The 27,084-nt window shown below is 37.0% G+C and overlaps 3 protein-coding genes across 4 annotated transcripts; 1 reads left to right on the plus strand and 2 right to left on the minus strand.

Moving 5' to 3' along the window:
- Positions 1 to 11: 11 nt before the first annotated feature.
- On the minus strand, positions 12 to 9,621 carry majin (membrane anchored junction protein). Its single transcript, XM_032582166.1, has 12 exons — positions 9,529 to 9,621; positions 9,293 to 9,409; positions 8,433 to 8,478; positions 8,262 to 8,337; positions 7,572 to 7,670; positions 7,364 to 7,380; positions 7,034 to 7,173; positions 4,269 to 4,335; positions 1,543 to 1,616; positions 915 to 958; positions 454 to 534; positions 12 to 325 (listed from the first exon to the last, which is right to left on the minus strand). The coding sequence occupies exons 2-10, from the start codon at positions 9,391 to 9,393 to the stop codon at positions 919 to 921; spliced, it is 660 nt and encodes a 219-aa protein (XP_032438057.1). The 5' UTR covers positions 9,394 to 9,409; positions 9,529 to 9,621; the 3' UTR covers positions 12 to 325; positions 454 to 534; positions 915 to 918.
- A 133-nt stretch (positions 9,622 to 9,754) lies between these two features.
- Positions 9,755 to 14,482, plus strand: LOC116733377 (glyoxal reductase). Its single transcript, XM_032584203.1, has 6 exons — positions 9,755 to 9,823; positions 10,124 to 10,397; positions 10,472 to 10,617; positions 11,530 to 11,669; positions 12,603 to 12,761; positions 13,544 to 14,482. The coding sequence occupies exons 2-6, from the start codon at positions 10,144 to 10,146 to the stop codon at positions 13,721 to 13,723; spliced, it is 879 nt and encodes a 292-aa protein (XP_032440094.1). The 5' UTR covers positions 9,755 to 9,823; positions 10,124 to 10,143; the 3' UTR covers positions 13,724 to 14,482.
- A 1,118-nt stretch (positions 14,483 to 15,600) lies between these two features.
- Positions 15,601 to 23,861, minus strand: badb (BCL2 associated agonist of cell death b). 2 transcript variants are annotated; one of them, XM_032583454.1, is made up of 4 exons: positions 23,695 to 23,861; positions 21,745 to 21,897; positions 20,956 to 21,170; positions 15,601 to 19,329 (listed from the first exon to the last, which is right to left on the minus strand). In XM_032583454.1, exons 2-4 carry the CDS (start codon positions 21,887 to 21,889, stop codon positions 19,192 to 19,194), a joined length of 498 nt encoding a protein of 165 aa, XP_032439345.1. In that variant the 5' UTR covers positions 21,890 to 21,897; positions 23,695 to 23,861; the 3' UTR covers positions 15,601 to 19,191. The 2 variants fall into 2 exon arrangements, with proteins under 2 accessions (XP_032439345.1, XP_032439344.1); XM_032583453.1 differs by having other exon boundaries at positions 20,956 to 21,173.
- Positions 23,862 to 27,084: the final 3,223 nt, after the last annotated feature.

Raw genomic sequence — 27,084 nt, forward strand, 5'->3', positions numbered from 1 at the left:
GGAGACCAAAAGAATGTAGAAAATGTATTTATTATGAATCTGAACTTAAATGACCATTTGTAAATAATATCTGTAAATTAAACAATGACTGTTGGAAATGGTAAATTAAACAAAATAATGCACTACCTACTTCCTTTAAATAAATATTTGCCTATTCTTCATCTACTACTCGTTGTGATGTTGTTTTTGTAACAATGAACTATTCTTATATTTATAGTTAATGAAATGTTAGTGAAAGACAACACAGGAAAACAATAAACAGATTATAATTTGGTTATTTGGCTTCTTGGTCTGGCTTCTTTAATAGGCCTCACCATAGCATGTTCTGCAAAAAGGTAAAATTGGTCATTTAATTTTAAGTATTTAATGAAATTATTGTTTAAACCATAATTACACAAAATTAAAACATTAAGGAAGTAAAATATAACAGTTCAATTTGTTGTGAATACTCACCTCTGCCATTTTTCTCTCCCAGCAGGTGTGCACAGGTAAAACGTTCCCCAGGTGGATTGTGCACAGTTATTAGTTCTGGGTCTGCACCACAAGGGAATGGATTAGTGGTGTGTTTCTATGTGGAGTAATTATTGGAATTAAAATATATTCTGCTTGACCTGCTTTGTAAATGTTTCATTAGGTATGCATTGAAAGGAAATATTCTTGTTTTGTTGATCCTTTTTCAGTTGTGTATTCCCTGTAATGGTTTCTCCCAATTCAGTTGCCTTCTTATTTAAGCAAGTTGTCATTCATTGTTTTGGTGTGGTTTGGTTTTCTGTTGCACTAAAATTAAAGAAGCTTCAATCATTTTGGGTCCCACTTCCATGACAGTGTTCTAGTTTTAAATGTAGCCAAGCTTTTAGAGTGAATGAACTTAATCTGAGTAAAGTACTGCGTAGGAGTAAACTTCTAAAAATCACCTGTTTAATCTTCAGGAGGTCTGAAAATGAAAGGGAAGACCTTTCTGCAAAAAGGAGAAAGAGAGAGAAGAATACAAACTGAACAGTCAACACTGCCATAAAAAGTATTTTTTTTCATATTGCAGCTATTGTGTTTCCCTCTGAGCCTGAACTGCAAGCTTACGCCATACATGGGCTTGTCAGTCCTAAATGTGCCTGAGGACATCTGGCATCTGTCTCACCAGACTTGTCAGAGGAATATTAAAAAGTCTGCAGATAGTAGCTGGATTTCCCCAACACTGTGTAATCTCTCAACTTCTTTCTTGGACTTCTACAGTACAATTCAGCTCTTGCTTCAGCTTTGGGCATGAAAGTCAACGAAGCTCAGTGATAAAACCATCATAGGTCTGAGTGTGCTGAACAGCCATGCCTTTTTAGTTTTTCTCCAAATATTTTTAATGTTTGTGGGTTAAGGAAAAACAGACTGGAAAAGCTGTGGTGTGATTACAGGAGGAGCACCGGTTGCCTACCAGACTCCACTAATGTTGGAAGTTGAATTAAAAAACTACATAAGTCAGCAGCTTATGAAACTTGTCATAAGCTGTTGATGTCTAAAGCCCTTTATTTATTGTCTAATTGATTGACCAACCTGATAAGTTGCTTGAGAATCCCTGGTTTCTCAGGCATCCTGTCCTTCTCTGCTGTGGACTGTATCATCTGAGGCTGTGGAAGAAATCAAACTCATTAAGCAGTTGAAGAACCACCTATTCCAGGGCTGGGCAATAAATCAATACCATTATATGCCGATAGACACGTATTCAGTATCAAAAGAAACTAAATCTAATTGAATGTCCGATAATTTAAAATCCGATCCAGAACCACACAGCATTCTGGGAGATGTAGGCAGAGGAACGGTATTAGCTGTTCAACCTCCAGCTAAGTTAGGGTGGTGGAACCAAGTAACTCACTCACTCTTTTGGTTACCTAGCAACTCACTCATTCTATGGTTACCTAGCAACAACTTGTTGAGTAACATGCGCAGCAGCAGTTTAAGGTTTAACCAATGAGGCTCATAACTGCTTAAAAAGAAAAAAAGTAGAGTGAAAGAAGGAAATGAGTACAACACCTCAAGAGGAAACTGGATAAAACAAGAAATGCCACGCCACCAGTTTGCCATATTTTGGATATTTAAAACAAGAACTAATCAATAATTATCAATATCGACCTATATGACACACTTGTATCGTGAAAAGTTTTTCACCCATATTGTTGAGCCTTATTCTATTCTCAGTTGGCACACCTATCTACTTTACATAAAAAAACCCCAAAAGATTAACATGACAAATGGGGGAGTGGTACAACTTTTGGTTTTTTACAAAATATTAAAAGGAAATTCAATGTTGTTGTAAATGTTATATAATAAATTATTCATATAGCAACACTCTCTGCTTTGTACAGTGTCTGTACTTGCAGTGCTAACATATTGTTTGTCTTATCCGTTACTCTATCACTATTTATTGTTCCAGCTAGAAACCCCAGAACTAATTATTTAAGAGTAATTGGGGCATCTTCCATTACAACTTCATCAGGTGAAGCCATGGTGACCTCAGCTAGCTTACGGTCGCAAGACAGCAGTCACCTCAAATATCATTATGTCTCAATATCACCAAATCTCATACGAATAAATAAGTATAAGGAAAATTTAATTATTTCCTTATACTCTCTTATTCTCCTGTGTAGGACTAGCACAATAAGCATTAAATGAATTAATCAAGTGATAAATTAAAATAATTAATTTCCATTTGCATTATCATTTTTCTCTTGCTCTTTCTACCAAAAACTGACAAAGGTTTTTCGTTTAGTGTTTTAGTCTCAGCTAGTACCATTTTTGAAGGACAATTTCATTTACAGAGATGTAATTAATTTTATTTGTTGTTACTGTTGTTTGTTCATTTATTGTGGATATCTAAAACGTCTTCAACTTCCAAAGTCTATTGACCTTTGACAGTGTGTTCTTGCATTATATATACCATTACATTGCTTGAAAATGGTATCAAAGCAACAGTATCGTTTATCACATTTACTTTTGGGGCAATTTATCGTCCAACAAAATTTGCTATTGTGACAAGCCTACTCCTGTTCTTATCCAAACCTGTAAAATACATTAACCAACCTCCAGGAACCCTGATAAATGAGAAGCTCCATGAAAATGTTCATCACACATGTCATGAAGAGCTTCGTGAGAGAAGGGCACACTTTGTACAGAACATGCTGTCCAAACTGAACCCTTCTAAAAGCTTGAAGATTTGTACCGCCACTGGCAGTTTGAAAATGTTTTTTTCTACCTGTAGCAAATGTTAAGAACAAACTAAGCAAAGGAAGGGGAGAAAAAAAGTCAAAGTGGACGAGTGGAAGAACAAAAGACCAGGCGAGACAAAAGGCCGGGGGCATGACGGCAGCGGAGGAGGGTAATTTGGGGACTTAGTAGCTAATCAAACTGAAGCACAATCAGCAGAAACGCTCACGTACACATAATCACACATTTACTCATACAACCTGATGTAATGCCATTATTAACCATAATCGCCCTCGTTATCCCATCTGTCAGTGCAGCTAGCCTGAGGTAGTAAGGAAGACGGTGATGCTATGTGTGCTTCTATTTTTACATCTAAATGGGTTAGATAAGAAATTAAAAAAGATATGAGACTGAAACTGGCAGATGAATATTTTCTAAGTATATAAATTAAAATAACTTTAATTTGAGATTAAGGGTATTATGCTTCCTTGAAAAAGTAAGGGCTATACAAAACGTGTTTAATACATTTTCTGCGCAAAATGATTCTCAGATAAAGAGATTGTTTTGGTCAGTTCTGTCTATTTTGAGCTAATTTCAGTCTCTTAGGGCGTACTGTCACTTTAAATCCTAATAAGCTACTGCTGGCCACGACCCCCAATTCAATGTTTTCACTCGCATATGAAAATGGCTGCAAACAGATGTACAACCACACAACCGTACATATTTGAAAAGCAGAAGTGGAGCCTCCAGCACCACCAACAAGTGCAGGATTTGGTTTTGTCTTGTCTTTTTCAGCTGCCATTGTCCATACAGCATTAAAATCAGCTGACCAAACATGCTGGAAGGGTTGCTAGGTAACAGCGCAGTGCCTTCTGATTTGTGTTGTTACATTCAAGAGGTTTTTGAAATGGCTCATTTTTTCAGACATAAAAGACATTAATTTACTGCCAGAAATAGCGCTGGGTGTTTTCTTTAAGCATTTGGGTATTTTTTAGAAGCAGTTCAAACCCAAATGGAAGCACAAAATCATGCAAAATGTAAATTTTGCACAATAAATCCCCTTTAGTAAAAAGTTTCACCTCTTCAGTAGTTGCTGAATCCTGCGCTGCCTCCTCCACTGTGTGCTGATGCTCCAACTCCACCATCCTGCAAGACAGACGCAACACTAACCTTTGTAAAATACCTTATTATACTGTCATCATATGGGAATTATATCAAGGATAATTAAAGTAATGTTTTTATATGACGCAAGACACAAGAGAGAAATTTAAAAATCTGAAGACTCTTTTTCTCAAGCTTTTTGCCATAATTTTATTAAGTTTCTTATGCTTTTTATCATTCTTTGTATAACTGAAGGATGGTTTTTGGTGTATAAAATCACCAAAAATGTCTGTGAAAAGTGCTTTATAGATTAACTTTACTTACCAAATTTTTAGCATAAATATTCATATCATTTTATTATGACTTTATTCATTTGTATTTTACTTTTACATTAAATTATGCTTAGATCAAATAAGGCCTTTCACATTTAATTGTATCATTTTTAATTAATGTAATTCTGAGAACCCTAAAGACAGCTGATGACAGAAAATATTGGACATTTATGTCCATTTAAAATTAAACATAACTCCCAAATATTCATGTCAAAATTCTCCTTTAATTAAAACTGAGACCAATATGTTATTTTTTCCTTTTCTAAAATTCAAGAGCAGAACTTTCTTCTGCTCATAAAAAGTAAGTTTTATTCAAAGTAAAATTTTAGTGAGGTACTTTTTACTTTTTAATTTAAGCCACATTTCACACTAGTAACTTTACTTTACTTATGAAAAAATATCAAAGTAGCTGTATTTTTACTTGAGTGCATTATTTTCTACTTTTTCCAGCACAAAAAACACAAATCTTCACTGCAGGCCATCATGTAGACACATACTCAGACATAAAGACAAAGCTGTGAAACAGCTTGTAAGAAACCATTGAGAGCTGAATACTGACAGCTGTAGATGCCGCACTGATATACTGTTATTGTAGCTTAAACTCTCATCTCTGGGTTTTAATCTGTGAGAACAGCTCAAAGATTACCAGAGAAATGCTGCTGATGCTCCCGGCCCTTTTGTGTTTTAGGATGTTTACACAGTTTGTGCATCTAAGCGTCTGCTCAGCAAGTGTAGAGGGTTCTGTTTATATAAGTGAAATACAATCTAAAGTCAGGAAAAAACCTTTTTCATGTGTGTATGCACAATCGAAATAATCGTTTACGCCACACTGATCGGACTGTCAGAGTGATTGATGTGGCGCCCGCTTGCCTCTAGTCTCTTTCATATCTGCGAGAACGGCTGAAGCGCGTTCGTGTGTGAGTAAAACTGTGATAATTACGATGAATGAGTGTACCAAAGCCTTTGAGATGCTGTTTGATGATGTAAGGTTAACCAGCATGCTGTTCTGATGTTATAAGAGTGCAGGAAACTTTTAAGTAATACATAAACTCAAATATGTACTCAATGTTTAGATTTTTATTATATTGTTATAGTTGAGTGGGTTTTCAATCTCTGACATGGCACAAACTGAGAATCCAACACTGTAAACCTATCTAAAGTAGCATAAAATTTGCCTCTATGTCACTGCATTTTTGTTCATTGTTAGGTTTTATATCTGCTGAAACATGCAACTATATTTACTCAGCAATAAACCCATAACCACTATCAACTGTAAGGGCTAATCCAGGGTTTGTGTAATGTACAGCAGCAGCTCAGTCCATCGTACCATCCTCCATTGTCCACCTAATCTGAGAAATCTGTTGAATCTGATATAGATAGAAAAAACTTCTAGGATAATTTGCAACGACTTTGCTTGTATTGAAAGCACTGAATCCATTTGGACAGCTTGAGTGAGGGTTGCAACACAGAGATCAGTCCCGGATCAGTACCGTAATCTACGCCTCTTTGAATCAGTAATCACAGCAATATGAGCTGCTGTGATCTCACCTAGTATGATGTGAAAAGACAAAAGTATCTGTATGTGCTGGTTGGTAAGGTCACTTTATTTCAATAGCACAAAGTGCTTCACAGAAGTCGAAAATTAATAAAAACGAGAAAAGTTTGGGTTGACTGGGGGCTTAGTTCTGTGTTGATTGTGGACCTATAATATAAAAATTGCCTTTCTTTTCCAATAGAAAGTATTCCAGACTAAAGACTTCTTTGTTTTTTCTGTTCTTTGTGTATTTCCTGCTGTATAAAACCCCAGTTTGTCACAGCAGGTTGCTGCTCATAGTGGAGGTTTCCTTCTGTAAAACAGAGCAGTTGCTGCAAACTCAGCAACTCGAAACAATCAACCAGGTAACTCCAGAAACGTAAATAAGTGTTAAATAAAATACGATTAGATTTGCATGCGTGCAAGTTGTGTTGGAATGAAATCCACAGAACACAGTTTACAGGTGGAAACAGGGCAATATTTGGAAAAAAAGAAGTTATATTCTGAATATTCTGATAGGATTTTTGGCTTGTCTCAAATTTAAATTATCTGATTTTTAAGAGTAAAATCTGCTAAAAGAACAAAAAAACTTGAGCTGTAGAAGAACTTTGTTCTGTTGCATAAAGCCCGAGATGATTGCAGGAATGCTAAACAAATTATAGCACTGATATAACTGACTTTACACGCTTCTGATACAGAAATTGTCAGCTAAACATGTCTTTTATAGATATAAATATGAAACTCTTTTACCATTATACCAAAAAGGCTGCATTATCGATAGTATACCAACCCTAACAAAGACTAATTTGCTAAATATTAATCCAACTTCAAGCTTGTGTGACTCTAATATGAATATTACTCAACTTCATCTACTCACCCAGTCGCTGATTTGCTGCTTTCAGCTTCCATGTCTTTCATTAATCGTTTAATAATGGCGTCCTCTAGTGGTGAGTCCCCGCGGCTGCGCTTTGGCCTTGGCTCATCAGAAAAAGTGGGAATGAGCTGCATTTCCTTCATCTAAAATAAAAATACAAAACTTAACAGCTCCTTTTTATATAAACTTACATCAGGGTAGATAGCTTTAATATTACACAAAACTTAAAAGCAGAAATGATTTTGCATGAATATCACACAAAAAAGGCACCTTTACAAAGGTGATACTTAGGCTTTACGGTTTGTCTTTAGGGAATAAGAAAGAATTACTCACCTTCTCTCTTTGATTCCCTGAAACAAGATAAATATTTCCACATTAGAGGAATCTTTTATTCGCTCCTTATCACATCCAGCTTGCCTAAAAGCTTGTGATCACTTCTTCATCTTCGTCTTAATTAAAGCTCCACTAGCAGATAAATAAACCTTAGTTTTTTAGCAGTGATACTGTCTGCTTATCGAACAGATGCTGCATCCATTCTCACCGCTGAATGTGTTCTTCTCCAGGTAGAGGATGATAGCAAAGGGATAGAATGACAGCTTCTTCGCATCGTGTTTGCACACTTTCCCCCAGCTCTTTTTGTCTGGAAGGCAAAGTCAAGGAAACATTTAGGTGATGGATGGCTGACAGTACCAGTGTGTGCAATATTTATACCACAAAGAACTGTTTTAAGTGCAATAATAAGCTGCTTGGATGAACGCAACTATTTAATTTAAATAGTTCAGTTTTTATTTATTTAATTTACCTTTGGGATTAATAAAGAATTTTTGAATTTTAATGTGAACACTTTTTCAACACAACTTTTATTTAAAAACCAGTATAATGACACTGATAGGGGGAACTTACTTTTTGAAGCTCTCATAATTATCATGTTGACAATGTAACAAGGAACTAAGTCTGAAAATAAAATATTTTCATACTTGATTTTCTTTTCCAGTTTCTGGAAACTACTTTAATCCAATTCCATACCAAACAGACTTTGAGACTATAGAATTTTTTTAGGTAGTTTCCTATAGTAGATGCAAACAGCAAACCAAAATCACAAGTTTTATACAAAGGAAGACCCATGTAACTGTTGATGAGCCAATTTCAGGTTAACAGACCAAACACTGGCTAAATGGGGGGTGATATATATTAAGACAATGATTTGCGAATAAAGTAAAGGAAAGGATACAAGGAAAAATGATGAAATGTTGAGTGGAGAAGGGCTGGAGGCAGTCCAAGTTGCCAAGGACTGCTCTGACAATTTCCTGAAAGCACAAAATATGAGACAGGGTAAGAAAAAGAAACATACACAGATGAAAAAAACTGTTTTAACTGGCAATGACAAAGCCTCAGTAATTACCTCCATTTCTTGATCAAAGCTTCCTTCTTGTAAAGCCTCATCTTCACTGAGTATATAGAAAAAAATTATACCACAAGTACAAATAACTTTAATAACAGACTCAGGTCAATAAAAACACAAAAAAGTCTATATTGACACCCTTAACATAACATAAATAGAGAACATAAAAGCATGATACATAAAATCTAGAAATAATTTGTCAAAATAAATTAAAAAAATTATAAAAACACATTTCAACCAGTGGCCCCATAATTTGTGCAAGTAATTTGTGACCATTACATTTATTCTTTTTAGCCCACCATCCAAACATTGCATTAACAAAAGTTTTCCTGGAGTTAAACAATATTACTGCCTCTTTTTTTATACTGCCAAGCTCAAGAACTACACCCGAAAAAAACAAACAAATCAAATTTGAAAATATCTGATTGGAGAATAAAAAATAGCATTTGATATTTTTTTAAGGGTTTTGCATGAAAAGAATTTAAATGGTCCAATTTAGAATTTCTGATCATTTGTAATTAAATAAAAATCCAACTCAAAACCTAGCAAGATTGAAAATTACATGTGGGTAAACAAAAAAAAAAGAGGCAGTTAATGGCTAAAATTTCCAATGAAGTGGTTAAGTATCAGAAACTGCATGTATATTTTCGATATACGGTGAACACGTAAGTCAATAATGATGACATTCATAAAAAAAATTGAAAACACACACATGGATAACTGACAGAATATTTGTAGCTCTGGCTCAGAGTCAACAAAAAGACACCAGAGTTTCTTTCCCTTATGTTAAAAGGTTGTGATTTTCCCTCAAACCTCCGAAGGATGCGAGAATAATGTAAAAACATGAATATCTGCCTTGCCTGAAGCTGTTTCCTCCTCTAATCTTGAACTTGTAGATTAAACTATCAGCTGTAAAGAAGCGAGTTTCTGGGGATGGGAAAGAAAAGGGCCGCAGCGCCATCTCTGACCTGCCGTAACTGAAATTAGATAACGTACAAACAGTTTTTAAACTTTTAACGCATTTTTAAAATAATTGTTCAACTTGTTATCAGGTAGTTTTGTAAATAAACTCCCATTCTAACTGTCTTCTAATTACCGTAATAGCAGCAGAAAAATGGCGTCGTCAAATTCGTCTTCTCTGTAGCAACTTCAATCTCCGGCAGGCGGCAGGACGTCAACGGTTAACAACCTGCCCGTCAATCAAACCCGTTTCTCGTGTCTTTATTCCCGCCTCTAAGTCAGTTGCGCTACTCTGATTGGCTTCGTCGTCATCCAATCAGCGGCGCCAGGGCAAATGTCACTATGGTGACGGCAAAAAACCGCCCAATTGTGTGTCACATGACTGCCAGCTGATAACAGGAAGTTTTTTGCAGTTGTCAGCGTTGTGCAAGGTAGATTTTTATTGTTTAGTTGACATTTTCTGCTGTTCCTTGTTAAAAGTGAATAGTTTGGGGTTGATGTTATTTTATCGTAAATTCTTTAAACGGAGATGAGTTAAAACTGTGATGTTTATGACAATTTTAAACTTCTACCGATCATTTAACTGTAATTATTGAATGGTGTTTACAGCTTTAAGTTCAGCTCTTGTACTTTGCTATAGCTCATACATTTACAATGCGTTAATGTTATTTTGCACCATTTTATTCTAGTGTTTAATTGCCATGCCCCGTATGTTTCTTCATTATTGACAGAGCTGGGTTTTCAGCATCAGATGTCTCCCATGCCCGTCTCTTCTGCACATTCTGTTGCCCTGAACACCGGGCTTCAGATGCCTCTGTTGGGACTGGGGACCTACAAGCTCTGTGGCCCTGCAGATGTTTATCAGGCTGTGGATGCTGCTCTGGCTGCTGGATACAGATCCTTCGACAGTGCAGCGGTCTATCGCAATGAAGCTGACTTAGGCAAAGCTCTGAGAGAACTTCTTCCAAAACATGGCTTGAATAGAGAGGATGTGTTCATAACCAGGTGGTTATTTTTTTTCTTCTGTAGTTGATTGTTTACATTGCCTGTAATGTCCTTTCCTCTATGTTTTGTTGCAGTAAGCTGGGCCCTAAGGATCAAGGTGTGAGGGCGATGGAGGGGGCTCTCCACAGTTTGTCCCAGCTGGACTTGGACTACATTGACCTCTACCTGATCCACTGGCCCGGTACTCAAGGGCTGCCAGTGGCTGACGACTGCAACCCAGGTACAGGACAGATCATACTATTGTTTTCCTTGGAAAAATAACATTTTATTGCAATCTAGTTCAATGCTTTTCCTTCCACTCTGGCTCTCTCAACTTTTGTCACATTGCAACCACCAACTTTAAAATATCTTATAGGGATTTTATGTGCTAGTCCAACACAAATTACTACTAGAGCACAGCTTATTCATTTTTGCGCAGGTAAACCTGTTTATGTGTTTGGTGTTGGACATAAATGTTCTTTATTTGTGGTTGTTTTCTTGTATTGGCATCAAACACCGGGTTTCTTAAAAACCCATCTGATTAGAGTTGCCATTGACTAGCAGTAAGTGGAATATTGATCAATAGATATTTATATTGATCAATGTTCATTTGCATGATGATTTTGACTATGGAATTTGACAAAATTGAATGTTTACTGCTTGTTTCAGAATTGGTTGCTGCATTATGTTTTTATGATGTAAATCACTTTGAAGTGCCTTGTTGCTGACATGTGCTCTATAAATAAACTTGATTTGACCTCATCAATAAAGCCTCATTGATGTAGACATTTTTAATCACAGAGGTCCAGTTAGCAAAACCTTAAGGCTCCAGAAAGAAAAATAACTAATTCAGTTTATATTAGGATAACCTGTGGCTCTTACAGAATCTTCATAGTGGTTGTTTTTAGTTTTTCACCGACACATTTTTACTCTTAACTCTTGTAATTAAGATTTTACGCTGGAGATCAGCTCTCATTTCACTTTAATATGAATTAATATCTCAGTGGTTAAAGTGTTTTTTTATTTCCCGGGTTTGCTGAATGATTAGTGCATTATGTACTGTGTTCACTGAATAACACTGACCTCTCATGTTTGCTCCCTAAAATATAGATGCAGGCTTTGTGTAACAGGATGATGCAACGTTTGATTCCAGGTAACCGAGCTCAGAGTTGGGCTAGTCTGGAGGAGCTGCATGGTCAGGGGAAGCTGAGAGCCATTGGAGTCTCCAACTACACACCAGCACACATGAGCGCTCTGATGCAAAGCTGTAAAGTTCCTCCTGCAGTCTTACAGGTAGGACACATGAGATATACCCCCATTATGCATTAGCCTTTAATCACAGTGGATTTCTGCATGACTGTCAGTCTCTCACATCGTTCAGCTCTCCACTGCAGCATTTCAAACCAGGATTGAGTTCTGAACTTGGACTAGGCCATTCCAGCACCTTAATCTTTCAAGGATCAACTTTCTGTTGATGACTCATTTTGGTCCAAGCTTTAGCTGTTGGCTGAACTTCATGGTATTTGAGTATTAAAGCTGCGTTAAGTAACTTCTATTTTTTAAAAAAAGAAGTTTTTTACATATTTGTTTGAACTGTCACCATGTCATGGCAACATAATATGAGACAGATAATATGTGAAAAAATTCATCTCCTCCCGGAGCTACCATCACAGTTTCAAGAAATGCACAGCTCCCGACCAAAAACAACCAATCAGAGTCAGGAGGAGGGTCTTAGCGCTGTGAGTCGTCATCATGAACGCGCTGCTAAATGTGCTAATGATGGAGAAACAAATTACCATTACAGTGAAACCGTTGATCTGTCGTCATCGGTGGCCATGCTAACTAGCCTTAGCAATCACGACAGAGTCTGTATAGTAGCAGAGAACAAAGTACTAGTGATAAGTGAAATTATCTACCAGTAGAACAAGATGTTCTTACAGTCATTTTGATAAAATAATGGCCAAAGTAATTTTTTATCAAGAAATGGCTTAGGCCGTTAATTTAGGATATTATAATTGGGGAAAAATGTCTTGTTCTGCTCTACAATAGTACTTTTTCAATACTAAGTAATTATTTACTTAAAACATGCTAACATTTGTTGTTGAAAAGTTACTTCTAAGTTAGTTTTGACTTATTTCAAATATGCTAAGTAGACCAAAAATACTCAGTAATATTTTGTATTTTTGCAGTGTGTCTGGTTTATTTCTGAGTTTTTGCTTCCTGCAGGTGGAGTTTCACCCGCGACTCTGCCAGCCTGAACTGAGGAGTCTGTGTAAGGAGTTTGGTGTCTGTTTTCAATTGTACTCATCTTTAGGGAAAGGAGAGCTGCTCACTGACCCGGTGATCCTGGAGGTGGCAAAGAACTGCGAACGCACACCTGCACAGGTGCACATCACTAACTGTGTGTCCATTAAACATAAAGCTGCACAACTTGAAATTACAAAAATAAATTTGTTTAACGGAAACACGCCAATTTCGAAAAAAGCTCACAAGTTTTTGATAAAAGCTTTTTTTGAGATGGGATGAGATGATTTTTCAGCCATATCAACATAGATGTATGTCACAAAAGTGAAACGGAAACACTTTTTCTCATCACGAGTCACGTGATCAACATCTGGATGTTACAACTGGCCAAAACTATGACGACGACGACGACAGGAAGTAGGAGTAGGATGATGGTTTGCTTTTATTTTTTAAACGTGATGTGATGCTGGCTCCTCCAGAGCTCTCACCGCATTGCACAGTTTATAAAAAGTTGTGTCATTTGAACGTTTTGAATCCATGACTCTTCTGTAAAATGACCGACAATAATTTCCCCAAAATGTCACCGAACCCAAGTGCAAGGGGTTTGACGCTCCAACGCCTGAATAACATCCCAACATTTCCTCTCATGGTTGGTGCATGATGAGCGCTGGCGCCATGGCTGATGAATAAATCTCATGTAACCATTTACATCTTTAGCTACCATGTTTTTAATGAATTATCACTTGAACAAGCTTATTTAAATGCAATTTTAATTATTTAACAGAAATGGCACGATTGTAAAATTATGTTTTTTTTAACATTAGCAGAATATAGAGAAAGATTTGTGCACATTTATAATTTAAACGCAGCTACTGTTTTAGTGCCAGTATTTAAAATGTTTTCTCTTTGTTGCCGCCTACCAGGTTTTGTTACGCTGGGCGGTGCAGCAGGGCGTCCCGGTTCTTCCCAAATCCTCAAATCCAGAGCGAATACTGCGGAACGCCGAGGTGTTCGACTTCACCCTGAGCGACCCAGATATGGACCGGCTGTCGGCTCTGGACTGTGGTCAGAGGTTCTGCTGGGATCCATCGGAGGTGGCCTGAAACAGCAGCAGTGGGTGGAAAGATCTGCCATGATGTTTTAAAACCTTAACAGAGGGAAAATGCAGACGTGATATTTGCTTCGTAGTTGAATCTCGGTTTGCTGTTTAAACCAAGTATCTACAGGATTTCTACACATTTTAACATTTAAAGGTAAAATTATGTTAAAAAGATTAATCTGCACATTTTTACAAAATGCTGCTGTTTGCACCTCTCATTCACACAGAAACAGTTTTACTGTGAGAAAAACTAAGAAGTTTGCCAATCGCCCACTATCACTTCCTGATTTCACAACAATAGCAACTTTTGTTTTTTCATGGGTATCTCACTTTGTTCTGACATGAAAACTTCTAATGTGTTGAAAACATTGTGTGCTGAAAATAAACAAAAGTCCAGCTGTCATAGTTACCAACAGGAGAACCAATGGCTGTTTCTGTTTGCGGACCAAAGCTGAGCACAAATGTTTCTGTTTTTGAAAATATCCTTAAAGCTGAGGCCTTGAATGTTATTGTTTTGTGGTTATTTTCCTGCCATCTTTAGTATTAACTGTGTCTTTATTAAATGCTTGGTGCTACAGTTTTAACTTTCTTCAGCCATTCATTTCACTGTGTTTTGATTTGACTTTATATGACTGACCAACACAAAGCAGCGCATATCTGAAGTGGATGGATAATTATACATTTTCTTTACAGGGACACATTTAAAAAATGTACGTTGCATTTGTGTAACTCTGTCTTCAATAAATGTAACAAACTCTCTTCAGAAGTTTTCTAATTAATAAAAATCACCTGTGTGCAATTTAACCTCAAAATGAAACCAGATGTTCCACATCATATTTTACATTAAAACCAACACATATATGGCAGCACTTGTCCATTAGCCACTGGTAGCCATGTTGAAACAAGATATTTTCACTTTTTCAACTTCTAATGAAATACCAGTAACATACACAAATATGTACCATAAATGTTTTTTTTCAAACAGTAACCTGTAAGACAGCTGCTTAAAAGAAAAATACAGTAGCTTACCAGGAAAACTTATAGTCTTCATCTTCCTCCTGCGACTAAAGTCGTCTTCTTCAGTGTCAGAATTGAACAGCGTCGCACTTCAGTCTCTCTTTCGTTGTCGCGTTTCGCTCTTGAGCTTGTGCTACGCTCTTTATGCGGCGTTCAAACCATGGGGAAAGAAAGTAGCAACTTATTGTCCGGAAAATATGGTTCAGAAAAAGCTGTAATGCTTCACTTGTGACGGTAATCCTGTTACACTCCTTCACATTTCAGACAACAATTCTGTGTCAGACTGCCAGACAGGACACGCAAGTTAAAAAATAAAAAATGTAAAAAAAGGAAACTCGAGGCATCTTTTAAAATCTAAATTTACCTGAAACTAAAGATTAAAAGTTAACCCATACTTTTTAAGTTTAGACTCTGCAATAAACTTAATTCACTGCAAAAACACAAAATGTTATCAAATGTTTTTTGTTTAGTTTCTAGTGTAAATATATAGGTTCCCTTGAATTAAGATAAAACTTGCTAGTAACTTTTTAGCAAGACAGGATTTTGTTTTAAGTAAACAATTTCTTAATATTGAGGAAAAATAATACTAGTTCCATTGGCAGATTATTTTACTTAAAAATGGGGAAAATGTCTTGTTAAATAAAATAATCTGTCAGTGGAACTAGTACTTTTTCATCAATATTAAGGAATTATTTACTTAAAACATGCTATTATATATTGCTAAAAAGTTACTAATCAGTTAGTTTCTTATAATTTTAAGTGTACCTAGAAACTAGACAAAAATACTTTTTTTTGCTCTGTTCATCTTTACAGTTTTCAAAAAATCGTCTTTTTACTAAACGACAGAAACTAAGACGACTTCAGTCAATCTTAAAATCATTTATTCATGACAGCATATATCAATTTTCACAGCTGTAGAGAAAATACATTTACAAAAAGTAATTAAAAACTGAAAAAAGAATAGAAAAGAAAAATCAGATAAAATTCAGTTTTCTTTGCACACATCTGTAGATTCAAGTAATGCTAACATCGTATGCAAAACTCCTGGTGGCCATGCGAGTTTGTTTTTTTTTACTCTACGGATACGGTCTGTCAGAATCTGAAATGTCTCTTCTCAGTTCTGGACAGAGAGCTCACATCCGTCTAAACCTACTGCGCTATTTCTGGAGCGCTAAATGGGGACAGCGAATGTGTCGTTTAAGGCTCTGATTGGGGAAAAAAGTTCAAGGCCGGCTCCGTGTTGTCGATTCACTGGTAACAAAAACGTTCAAGGCAGGTCGTTTAATAACTAAGCACTTAAATCCCAGCTCAGCTTCGGTTCGGATCTAGTCCCGCTTCCACATCAGAGTTCAAGTAAATGTCCACCTATTGAGACGTAAAGCTTTCCTAAGTGATGAAATTAAAGTAAAAGAAATGGGATCCAACAGTAGTCATCAATCGTTTTTAAACAGTCGTTGGTTCAGTCTCTGTGGCACCGTTCAGATTGTCTGGAGTTCTCAGATTAAAATGCATACTAAGCAAAAATAAAAATGAAAAAGCTATAGAAGACCGAACCAGAGCCATAAATGTTATTATAGACAAACCAGAGCACTTCACAACTCAACCCTACAGGCGGAGAGGAAGACGATAAGACACAAGCAGAACGAACTTATCACCATTGTTAATAATCACATATTAGACAAGCCTTGCTTTGTTTTTTTAAACCAAACTGTGTATGAAAGGCTGATTTTTATATGAGGCAATAATGATATCCAAAAATGTTTAAATATGTGCCAAGAATTGCTCATAAATCAGAGTACAATACAAGTTATTCCAGTGAGAAGTTTTATCCACACGTCGATGCTGATGAAATTTAACAATTTTTATAAAAACAAGAGTACAAAGTGACTTTTCTGAACAAAGTCTGCGGAAAGTTTGGATACAAAAAGCATCTCGTCTTTAAATAAGACAAGATGAGAACTCATCCTGCAGCAGTCGATTCATTTAAAACAGTAACATTTATCACAACAGCCGTGGATTGTGCAAAGCCTATTGCTTACTGAACAGCTGGGAAACCTCGTAAATAAACTTCTGGTTAATCCATTTGTATTTAAAACCTCCACCAAAGTCATTTGAATAAATATTTACAACATATTTACAGCTAAAAATCTTCTTTTTTTTTCCATGTTTGTTTTTTAATTTTTTTGCTTGTCAAAGTCTTTAAAAAGATAGGCTTGTTTTGTGCTTTTATATTTAGGCTTTAATGTCACCGGCTACAATCTAAACCCTGAAGTTTTATAATATTTGTGCATCGTCACAGATTGTCCCACTAACAAGATTGTTGCTCTTTTGATAAATTTGTTCTAATAAAGCAGTTCTCTGATAGTCAAGCACGATTGTTTAACATAGAAAAGGCTTGCAAGCAGTGGAACGAGAAGTTTGTATAAAAAAACCCAAAAAAACATTAAAGGTTCTTCGATTACACTAAAAATCATGACAAAACTGTGAAGAAACACGGCTTGTTTTAACTCCTTAAAGGGCATTTATCATCATATTGGACATTAAAACCTTCAAATCTTGAAATGTAAAGAAATTCCCATCTGTTTTTCCACTTACGTTTAGTAACTATCTGTAAACCACACTTTTCAGAAAGAAGAACAAAAGCCTTGAGTCAAGCTCGCAAAAACAGGAAGGCACTACCATATATAGATATGTCTGCAATGAAACAGTCTAGAGATTTCTACCAGGACGGATTGTTTTCTTGACCAAAAAAATTTACTTCATCTGATTATATTAAACGGATCTGAAGAGGAGAGTATGCAACACGGTTAACGCCAAGACAGGTAGTCAACAGCCTGACCATTGAAGTGGCTGTAGCTGTTGTTTGTGAGCATAAAGTTTGCCGGGATAAGGAACCGACATGGGAAGCATTAGCTTGAAGTGACTTTTAATGGAGAACCAACTGTAGATAGACAAAAGTGGTTTTGAGTGGTTTTACTAAAGAAGTCCTCAGAATAAGGTTTGGACAGCTATGTTACCATCATGTAGTTAAACCTTTATGAGTAAAACGCACTTATGTGGAGGAAAATGAGACACATAATCACTGCATGGCTCCCTAATTTAAAATATTCTGGTTTTTCCAGAATTTTCCTCCAAATTACAGATTTTTTTGGTCGACCACAGAGAGCTTTTAAATCCATAGGTTGGGTGCCGGTCTGTTGAGTCTCAAATCCACTGCCTGAAGGGAACTTTTTTCCTGATTTCTTCTTTCTAACTGAATAAATCGCTACAAAAATCTTGACTTAAATTACAGCTGCATACTTTCCCATTGCTGTTTTTCTTAGGCAAACCTTGACTTGTGTATTTAAGAACCAGTCCAAACATCAGAACATAGTTATAAAAATAAGATGTAAAAATGATGATATATGCCCTATAACCACTTCATACCTTTGCAGTTTTCTACCTCTTCTCCCAGAAAAAGCAGTTTGCCTCTGAACTGTTTGTACATGTCTTTGAGTTTCTTTGTCCAATCTTGCAGTTGACTGAAACAAAATGTCTCCTCTACTGTGAGAAGACAATGGGTAAGATCGAAAAAAAATAGCAGGCAGAAATGAATCATAACCGATGGAAATAGAGGTGTGATATCAAATCTATAGAAAGATGGTACCCAATTTTAAGTTAAATTTATGTATCCTTGTGAACATTTATTTTCATAACTTATAAAAGTATAATATTATGAATGGAAATTGACTGATATGTAAAGCGTAAGTACATACAAGTACCAAATCCCAACAGACATCCCAATTTATAAAGCCTATAGAGATAAATTATGAGAATCAATCATTCAAAATTTAATTGTCGATAATATATTTGACCATCTAGATCTAGATTGTATTGACCAAGATGCTAAAGCTACGGGAGAAAAGTGAGGACAAGATGATGACGATGGAAAACAAAACAAAATGAAAAACATGAGTTATTTGCAATCAGTATTCAGCAACAATATTGCAACTGCATTTTCCTGATATCCAGCAACCCTGAAGATGGGTGTAACATTGGGGTGTATGGAGAAGTAGCAAACTGAGCCGTTTACTATGTGTAATGAGACCAAAACAAAAATCCAAATTGGTTCATTTGTAGATTCTGGTGCAATAAAATAAACTCCAATTCAAAATACCAACTTCTTCCATCCACTAATTGCAAGTCTAAATAAACTTTTAAGATATCATCTCACTTTCGCTGTATTTTGACTTACTTTTCCTATGACACAATGGACAGCCTAACATTACTAAATTACAGCTAACACTTAATAAAAAAATCTAATGTGTATAGCAAAGACATAAAAACAAAACCTATAAATGATCTATTTAACCAAGTCCTTAAACCTGGAAACCTTTTTTCCAGTCACAGGTTGTTCAGTGGTTTTTCTTCCCACCATAAAAACCTCGATCAACTCTTGCGCTCCTCTCTGAGGGTCTACTCGGTGCGGGAGGCGTGGTTTTCGTGGTGGTTGTTCTCTCCCTCTGTCTCCTGGTGACTGAAGAGGTAGCTCCACCAGCTCCTGGAGTGGTGAATCGGTCTGTTCGACCCATCACTGCTCACATTCCTCATTTCCTAGGTGACACAAAAGCAGAAACATAAAACGATTACCATATTGAAGTAGTAACTAAACTCCAAAGCAACTGTTTTTTGTAGATAAGCTGCACAAATTGGTTTTTAAAGGTGCTGTCTTTATTTTTCTGTGCAAATTTTTACATTTCGGTGTAAATTTGTTAAACTCTTCAATAATTTGCCTGAAACGGTCTCAGTGCTGCCCTCTTTGGGTTGAAAGAGGGCAAGAGACACGGGCCCCATGGCGAATCAGGAGTAGGAATAACGAGTATTGACTGAAAGCGTATCTAAGTTTAGGGCTGGTAGATTCGGCTGGAAACGTTATCATAAGCGGTTCATATCAGTCAATGTCAATAATTGTTCATTTGTTTATTTTAAATATCTGAAATAATTCAAAACTTGTGGAACATTTCCTGTTTTATCCACAGTTTTCACTCCAGGCTGTTGTTTGTTCATTTTTTAGCAGTTAGGAGGAACAGTTTCAAAACCTTAAACTGCAGCTGCGTCAGTTACTCAGCAGATCGTTGCTAGGTTACCGAAGGGTGAGTGGGTTGTTGCTAGGTAACCAAAGAATGACTTTGTTAGTTGGTGGAAAAGTCGCAAAGCTGTCTGTGAAAGCATAAACCCGCCCCCTGACACAGTGGGCGGGGTCAGGATACACAGGGGGGCGTGGTCAAGTGTGGGGATGAGCAGGTCAACTGATGTCAATTTGTCCACTTTGTCACTATATTATTTACTTTTTATCAAAAATTTAAACTACTGATCTAGAGACTTTTTCTGTGTTGTTGGAGATTTTTATGACTACAACAATCAGCAGGCAGACAGACTGTCTGTCTGTCTGTCCGGAGCGAGCAGCGAGAACGGCCATTAGCTGCCATTAGCCTCTCCTGCTTCCTCAGCACTGCAGCCAATCTGACACAGTCGTTCAACACCATCCCTACACCTACAGTCAGAGCAGAGCAGACCTAATCTACTCATATTGCAAATAAATCACACATTTGTTAAACTGAGAAACTATCAATCAAAGCTCTCCAAGCTCAGCTCGCTATTCCAACTCCTGACTCACTACAGGGGCTGCGTGTCTGAGTTAGATAGTTTTACAACCAAACCCAATACTGTGTGATGTAACGGCATACCGTTTCAAACAAATAGGAGAATCCTACTGCTTAGGCACCGTTTGACTGAAGGAGGCCAACACTGAGACGGCTTTAGGCAAAATAATGCAGAACTAAACAAATTTACACAAAAATGTCAAAATTGGCACAGAAAAATATAGATAGACCCCAAAATAACCTATCTAAACAGTTTATTAACAAAAAAAAGTTTATTTGGGGATTAGTTACACTTTAAATAAAACAAAAAGAGTCACTAGATTGGTCTGAAAAGTTGCTAATTAGGGTGACAAAGTGGATAAATTGGTAGCTGCTTATTTCTTCCTGACCAGAGCCTCGCTTAAGCCCCTCCACTCATCCCCACACTTTGCCGCGCCCCTCAGTGTCTCTTGGCTCCGCCCACTTCAGTGGATTTGTTCTAAATTGGGCAGGGGGCGGGGCTTATGCTTTCACAGACAGGTTAGTTACACTTTGAGCTTTTTAACATCAATAAAGTTCAGAGATTCCTCATCCTCACCCCTTTATCAAGCAGGTTGACAAACTCATCGCTCATCCTCCGTAGCTGCCGGCCGTACTTCTTGGCGGCCCACAGGGAGGGAGGAGCTGATAAAGATCGGCCCCTGAATGGAAAGCCCTCAGTGGGGGTCCCGACCTCCTCTTCCCCCCTGGCCTGCAGCTCCACCTCTCTGGAGATGGTGGAAGCGATGGACTCCGAGTTCAGTCTCACCCGACCTGCTAACGAGAGGATAAAGGACAAATGGGTCTCAGGGTTTTTACTTGGAATGTGTATAATGTTTTCCTTTCTTCTGCTCAGGTTCTGCTAATTGGTGCCAACAAAGCAATTAGGGCAGAAGACAAAACAACAGATTGAAATCTTGGAGATAAGAGATCCAAGCATCCCTGATATTTTTGCTACGGTGGAAAACAAGTTCAGCAGCATTCGTGAAAGAAAACATTGAGATACTTTCTTTGTTTGCCTCGCATGAAGTGTGAATGTAATGATCAGTAGTTAAAGGTTCAACTTCACACAATTAATTCAGGGCTGCTTGGTGAGAAACTGCATAAAAATACCCAGAAAATATATTTTTTCTCAAAGAATTTCACTTATTTTTTAAGATTTCTTCAAAATAAGAGACATTCTAGCATAAAAACCAGAGTTTAGACTGATGTGAAAGCTTGCAGTTGCAAATGTAATTGCAAATTTCCTGCATGGGCCATTTTCTTTCTATATTTTACCTTAACATTCACCCATTTTATATCCTCAACACCCACTTCACAGTTCCCATAATCCTCTCTGTTTGCCTACTTGTAGATCGGAGCTCAGGAAGCGTGAGGGTGTGGCGTTGACTGAGCGGCTTCTCCTTTTCTTGCATTAGCTGCAAGTCTCCTCTTTCCTCTACGTCTTCCGATGGGTCCGACTCACCGTCTGAAATTGTAAATTTTGTGTCCATCGTAACATCTGGAGACAAAAGGACAAATTTAAGAGATTAAGACAGCGAGAAATGAAAGTGTAAGATTGATTAGACTCCATTATGTCCTGGGGAGTCACATTTTTTGATTTCTCAGTTGGAAAAATACCAAGAAGCCAACCTTGATGATTGGATTCCCACCTGAAAGTATCAGACACTGAGCTAGCATAATAGGAGGAAAGTTGCATGTACAAATTAATTAATACTTTTGACAGCTTTTAGAAACGAGGTGCACACTTTGCTCTACATATGCTTCTTTAGAGTTCGAATGCATTAAATGGAAAAGGAATTGCATTGTTAATAGAGCTAATTTTTGGTTAGCAATTTAATGTTCAACACACCTAAATTATTATTTTCTGCTAAATTCTACAGCACTAATTTATTTGATTGTTTTGTAGACTTTCAGTCGAATAAAGCTCAACATCTGCATTGAAGCATTGGTTATCAATCAGTGAGAATAGTTAGATAGTAGTTAGATATTTATATTTATGCTCTTATTTTGATGAGGGCAAAGAATGTTTACGTAGCATCTCTGTTTCCACTCAAGTTCTCGATCTTTATTTTCCCCAATAATTTTATTTCAAACAATAAACACAGAAACATCGCTGCCACTGACCATACATAAATGCTTTCTTATTCCTCCTCATGTACACCACATATGTGTTTTAGCAGACTTTCTTTCCAGGATGAAGGCACAGGTGGAGCCATCAGAGAAAAATTACTTTGCAATAGAAAGTACTCCTGGCTCAGTGATCCTAAGGTTAGCCGGGTTTTCTTACAGAGCTATGTGAACTATTATTTTCTTTCCCACTGAATATCCTGATGGCACACTGTTTGTTTAGCTGTGTTTATTTTCCAAACAAGGCCAGTGAAAAATCTTTCCAATTGAAAGTACATTAGAGTGTTTTTAAATTAAACACTTCCCTTCTCGTCGATGATTCAAAATGTTTTTGTTTGGCTATATTGCATTAGCAAAGCCAGTGATGTGTCTTTCATATAGAAAGTACTCCTGACTCAGCACTTTTTACTGTTTAAAGAATTCTTAGACACTTAACCTTTTACATTTTGCATTAAAAAGGCAACAGACTTTGAATGCACTGCGTTACAATTTGGACTGTTTGCAACTGGATCTGAATAGGGCATCATAATTAGGATAAATTGTGGGGACAGGAATTAAATTTTAACCTGAAATTTGAATTGCTATGCAACTGATAATTAATTTTCATTTCTTTTTCATTGTGAATTGATTATGAATAAATAAACTGAGCTGAGCTAAACTAAGTTAATACTCATTATTCTATTTTTGACCTGTGTGGGTGAACTTCTCCTCAGAGACGAGCCTGATTAAGCAACATTTACTCCAAATGTATCCCAATAATAATGTTGCTGCTTCACATATTACTATCTAACCATCCAGAACCTATGAGATGGATCATTAGTGGGAGTTTCTGTGAAGGAACCACCTGTGTTAACACACCCAGCTGCTATCAGCTTCGCTGCACTGACCCCCATAAACTGGTCCAAAGGTATTTCCAAGAAATAGCCGCACAAAAACAATCACTTTTCTTTCCCAAGACGCTTTAATAAGTTATATTATTGATGACTTGCTGTTACACATTTATTAACAGAGGCAACAAACCGTGTTCATCGGTCTGAACACTGCCTGTCTTGTTTTGTTGTTGTTGTCGGAGGAAGACAAAAGAAACTTCGTACAGGGCGGAAGCTGCTGCGGCCAGTCTCCGCTAACTACGGCTTTTAAAAACGCTTCATGAGGCGGGTTTCCTTACCCGAAGTCTCTACAGCATGAGCCCGAGGAGTGAGACTGTGACTTTAGCTGGCTTCATGGGGCGGCAGCTGTTGTTGTTCTCATCCGCGTCTCGTTTTTTACTCTGTAACACACTTTAGCTCCTGGCTCACCCAATCGCCGCGCGTCAGAGCCACTTCGCGGCGTGCTGACGTCACTGTTGCGAACCGGGACTTGTTTGTCTCTTCGGTTTACCGTAATGCAAGAGGTAGGTGCGCATCTTACATTTGGTTTAATACCGGGGTGTCCAGACTGTCACCAGTTTTAAGTTTCACATGTTTGTCTTTTGTATATCTTTTTCAACTAAAATTGCAAAAATATATATATTTTTTTCTTTTCTTCTTATTTGCTTATTAATAAATCAAAAACAATATTTTAATTAAATGAGCAAGAATCAATCATTGAATATTTGAGACATGACATTAAGAAAAAAAAAGGACAAAATAAAATTTCAGGTAGATAACCTCCGTCTAGATTTTCAGAAACAAGAACAGGACATGCTTACTGTTTGTTTAGTTACATTTAAATAAGTGCTCACTGGATGTTTGTGGTTTTATTTACAATCAAATTTAATTAATATTTTTCGTTTCACCTAAAGTTTTTTTGTTTCAAGAATATTTTAACATGCCTGTATCAATAGAAATTGCACCCTAACATTTTTATCTGCATTAATTTGCATAATTGGCTAAATAAATTAAATAAAAAAGTCATGCTTAAATTGAGGTTTATGGCCATGCAAAATCATTCCAGGGGGCATAAATTGCCCCTAGACCACATTTTGGACACCACAGTTTTAATAGGGGCTAAATAAATGTAAAAATGGGAAGTAACATGTTTTTATTTATTTAATTTTACTTTTATTTCATTAGGAGGTTATCAAATATAGCCTCCTGAAACATAACAGGGCTGAAGTTAGTAAAAGTGTCTCTGACACTTTCACTCACGATTTGATTTGGAACTAGCTTTGGTCTTTTATTCTTGTAATATATGTGCATAAAACTACTGATCTATAAATCCATACATAGATTTATGTAAAAAAAAAAAAAAATCACTAATATTTATTCCCCATATTTGTATAATATTAAGGTCAGTGCCTGCACTTGTTTATTTTTTCCCCCACTTAACTGGTGATAACAGTAAACAGGCTGAGGAGACAAAAGTGTAACGTATAGTTCCCTAGTTGACCAGCAGGTGGAGATGTTTGAGTAGAAACTGAGCAGATGTCTCAGTTTCTTCCTGGTAATCCTGGTCTACATCTTCCCTCTAGGTTTATTAAGTTATAAAATAAAATTATTAGCAAGACATGCATTAAAAAAATATAAATATACATAACCCACTAAAGCAAAATGCTACTGCAGAGCGTATTTGTAGTGTGCAAACTGGTAATCTTACAGAGCTTTCTCCTCTTTGCTTTCTTTCCGCACATCAGAGGTGGAAAATTCAAGTGTGTAATTATCTACCATTTATATTTAGAGCCTCTCCTGCTTCTCTACTAACCCTCAATGTTGCTGCTCTTTCTGCTGGGAGGCTTGAGACTAAATTAGTCTATTTTTCTTTTCTAAGTATTTAATTGACACTTGGAGAGGAGAAACAAGTTGTGTTTGCGCCACTGTGATGCAGTGGATTCATCCAAACAGAACTAATGTGAGTCTCTGAGCCCAGGAAAGTCTGCAGAGTCATCTTCTCTCACTCTAATGGAGGAAGCTTTAGGAAATTATCGTTCCTGTGCCCTTTTCTGCACTCTATTCTTGGAAGGATTAAAGGAAAATATTACATGAGAGTTCTGGTTGGATTTCAACTTCATTCCAGAGCCGTAAAATTATTATCCATGTTAATCTGATGTGTGCGCACACTGGCTCCAGAGCTGTCAGCCATGATGGGGTGTGTGAGCATGAGAGAAAGACCTTAACATTTCAGACTGCGACTGGTTGCTTGTAAGTCCGTCGGCTGGGTTTGAGAGCCATACAATTAACATCCATTTATATCTCCCTGCACCATCCTCACCCTGCCTCCCTGCCCCTCATCTGGGGGGTTATTTCGGGAAGCGGAGGCGTATGCACTCCCACACTGTCTCCAAACCACCACTTGGTGTGTGTGTGCAGGCGTGTGTGTATGTGTGTGGCTGTTTGAGTGCAAGTGCAGCCGTGTTCCTCAGCTTCCCCTCAAAATGTTCCTTTCAATTTAATGCCAGGATGCTGACTGTGTGGCTCCGCTGCAGCCACTCTCACTGTGTCAAATGTTTCTTCTTTTTCCTCTTTGAACACCAAGATCTCTTACAAATACTCACACTCCTTGATCTGTGCCACATCCTGTCTCAAACCGACCGAAACCTCTCCTGGAATACATCAGGATTTTATTTAACAGATGTGATTAAGTAAAGCCTGAGAGAAACAACCTGCTCATGGTGATGACAGCATCATGCTGCGGGGAGGCCCTACTTAAGCAGACACAGAGAAACTATTGTGAGTTAAAGCTGAATGCAGTGTGAACAATCAGATTCTTCTAAATGGCTCTTTACCCTGAACGACACGAATCAAGTCAGTTAGCAACAAGACCCGTTCTTTGTTTTTAATGACTTTACACACTTATAACAAGCTGCACTGTTATGAAGTGTGAGGTTGTGCATGGTCAGCTGGGAATATGGATCATGCTGAAAGTTTTAATGAAAAAATATGATGAAAAAACTTATGCAAGTTAGCAAGAAACGCAGGGATCACAGGGAACCAGAGTCAAACCAAAACAGAAATCCAGAACAAAAAGCCAACAAGATAAAATGGGGTCACTATCGAGGTATAGCAGGATTTAACAGGAGGATCCAGCAAGGAGTAACTGAGGATGAGTTGTATTTATATATATATATGTAAATATATATATATATATATATAAGTATATATATATATGTACTGGGGAGGTTGAGGAGAGAGAGAGGGAAAGTGGCACAGGGGGCGAGCTAGTGTACACAGGGAACTGGGAAATAAATCTAACACTAGACGCAAATAACATAATTAAACTAGAGCAACAAAGAATAACTAGTCAGAAGAAATGAACAAACTAGAATCAGTCAGAAAGGACTGAACAGAAACAAGACTGATCTAATCTAATTAGAGGAACACCGAAATTAACAAAACCCAAAACCAACTCAAACAACCCTAGATCCTAACATTAACGTTATTATTTTATTTTAAATTCCATTAATTTAATTATTTAATTAATTAATAATTAATTTAATTTAATAAATACAACGCAAGACGTATCATGGCAGCAGACATCTATTGTAAGCACTAAAATGTATCGATTTGCAGTAAAAGACAACAGATATTTGACATTTATAATTTTAAATTTCTTTTTATGAAACAAAATATATATACTGTGG

The sequence above is a fragment of the Xiphophorus hellerii genome, chromosome 14 (genome assembly GCF_003331165.1).
Source record: "Xiphophorus hellerii strain 12219 chromosome 14, Xiphophorus_hellerii-4.1, whole genome shotgun sequence".
Lineage (NCBI taxonomy): Eukaryota > Metazoa > Chordata > Actinopteri > Cyprinodontiformes > Poeciliidae > Xiphophorus > Xiphophorus hellerii.

Excerpts from the sequence above, each read along its gene's own strand:
- majin (XM_032582166.1), bottom strand. The coding sequence starts at position 9,393 with ATGGCGCTGCGGCCCTTTTCTTTCCCATCCCCAGAAACTCGCTTCTTT. Across the intron at positions 8,338-8,432 it reads GCTTTGATCAAGAAATGGAG|GAAATTGTCAGAGCAGTCCT; the intron begins GTAATTACTGAG and ends TTGTGCTTTCAG. Across the intron at positions 4,336-7,033 it reads AGCAGCAAATCAGCGACTGG|GATGGTGGAGTTGGAGCATC; the intron begins GTGAGTAGATGA and ends TCTGTCTTGCAG.
- LOC116733377 (XM_032584203.1), top strand. The coding sequence starts at position 10,144 with ATGTCTCCCATGCCCGTCTCTTCTGCACATTCTGTTGCCCTGAACACC. Across the intron at positions 11,670-12,602 it reads TTCCTCCTGCAGTCTTACAG|GTGGAGTTTCACCCGCGACT; the intron begins GTAGGACACATG and ends TGCTTCCTGCAG. Across the intron at positions 12,762-13,543 it reads GCGAACGCACACCTGCACAG|GTTTTGTTACGCTGGGCGGT; the intron begins GTGCACATCACT and ends GCCGCCTACCAG.
- badb (XM_032583453.1), bottom strand. The coding sequence starts at position 21,889 with ATGGACACAAAATTTACAATTTCAGACGGTGAGTCGGACCCATCGGAA. Across the intron at positions 21,174-21,744 it reads TCCTGAGCTCCGATCTACAA|CAGGTCGGGTGAGACTGAAC; the intron begins GTAGGCAAACAG and ends TCCTCTCGTTAG. Across the intron at positions 19,330-20,955 it reads TCAACCTGCTTGATAAAGGG|GAAATGAGGAATGTGAGCAG; the intron begins GTGAGGATGAGG and ends TGTGTCACCTAG.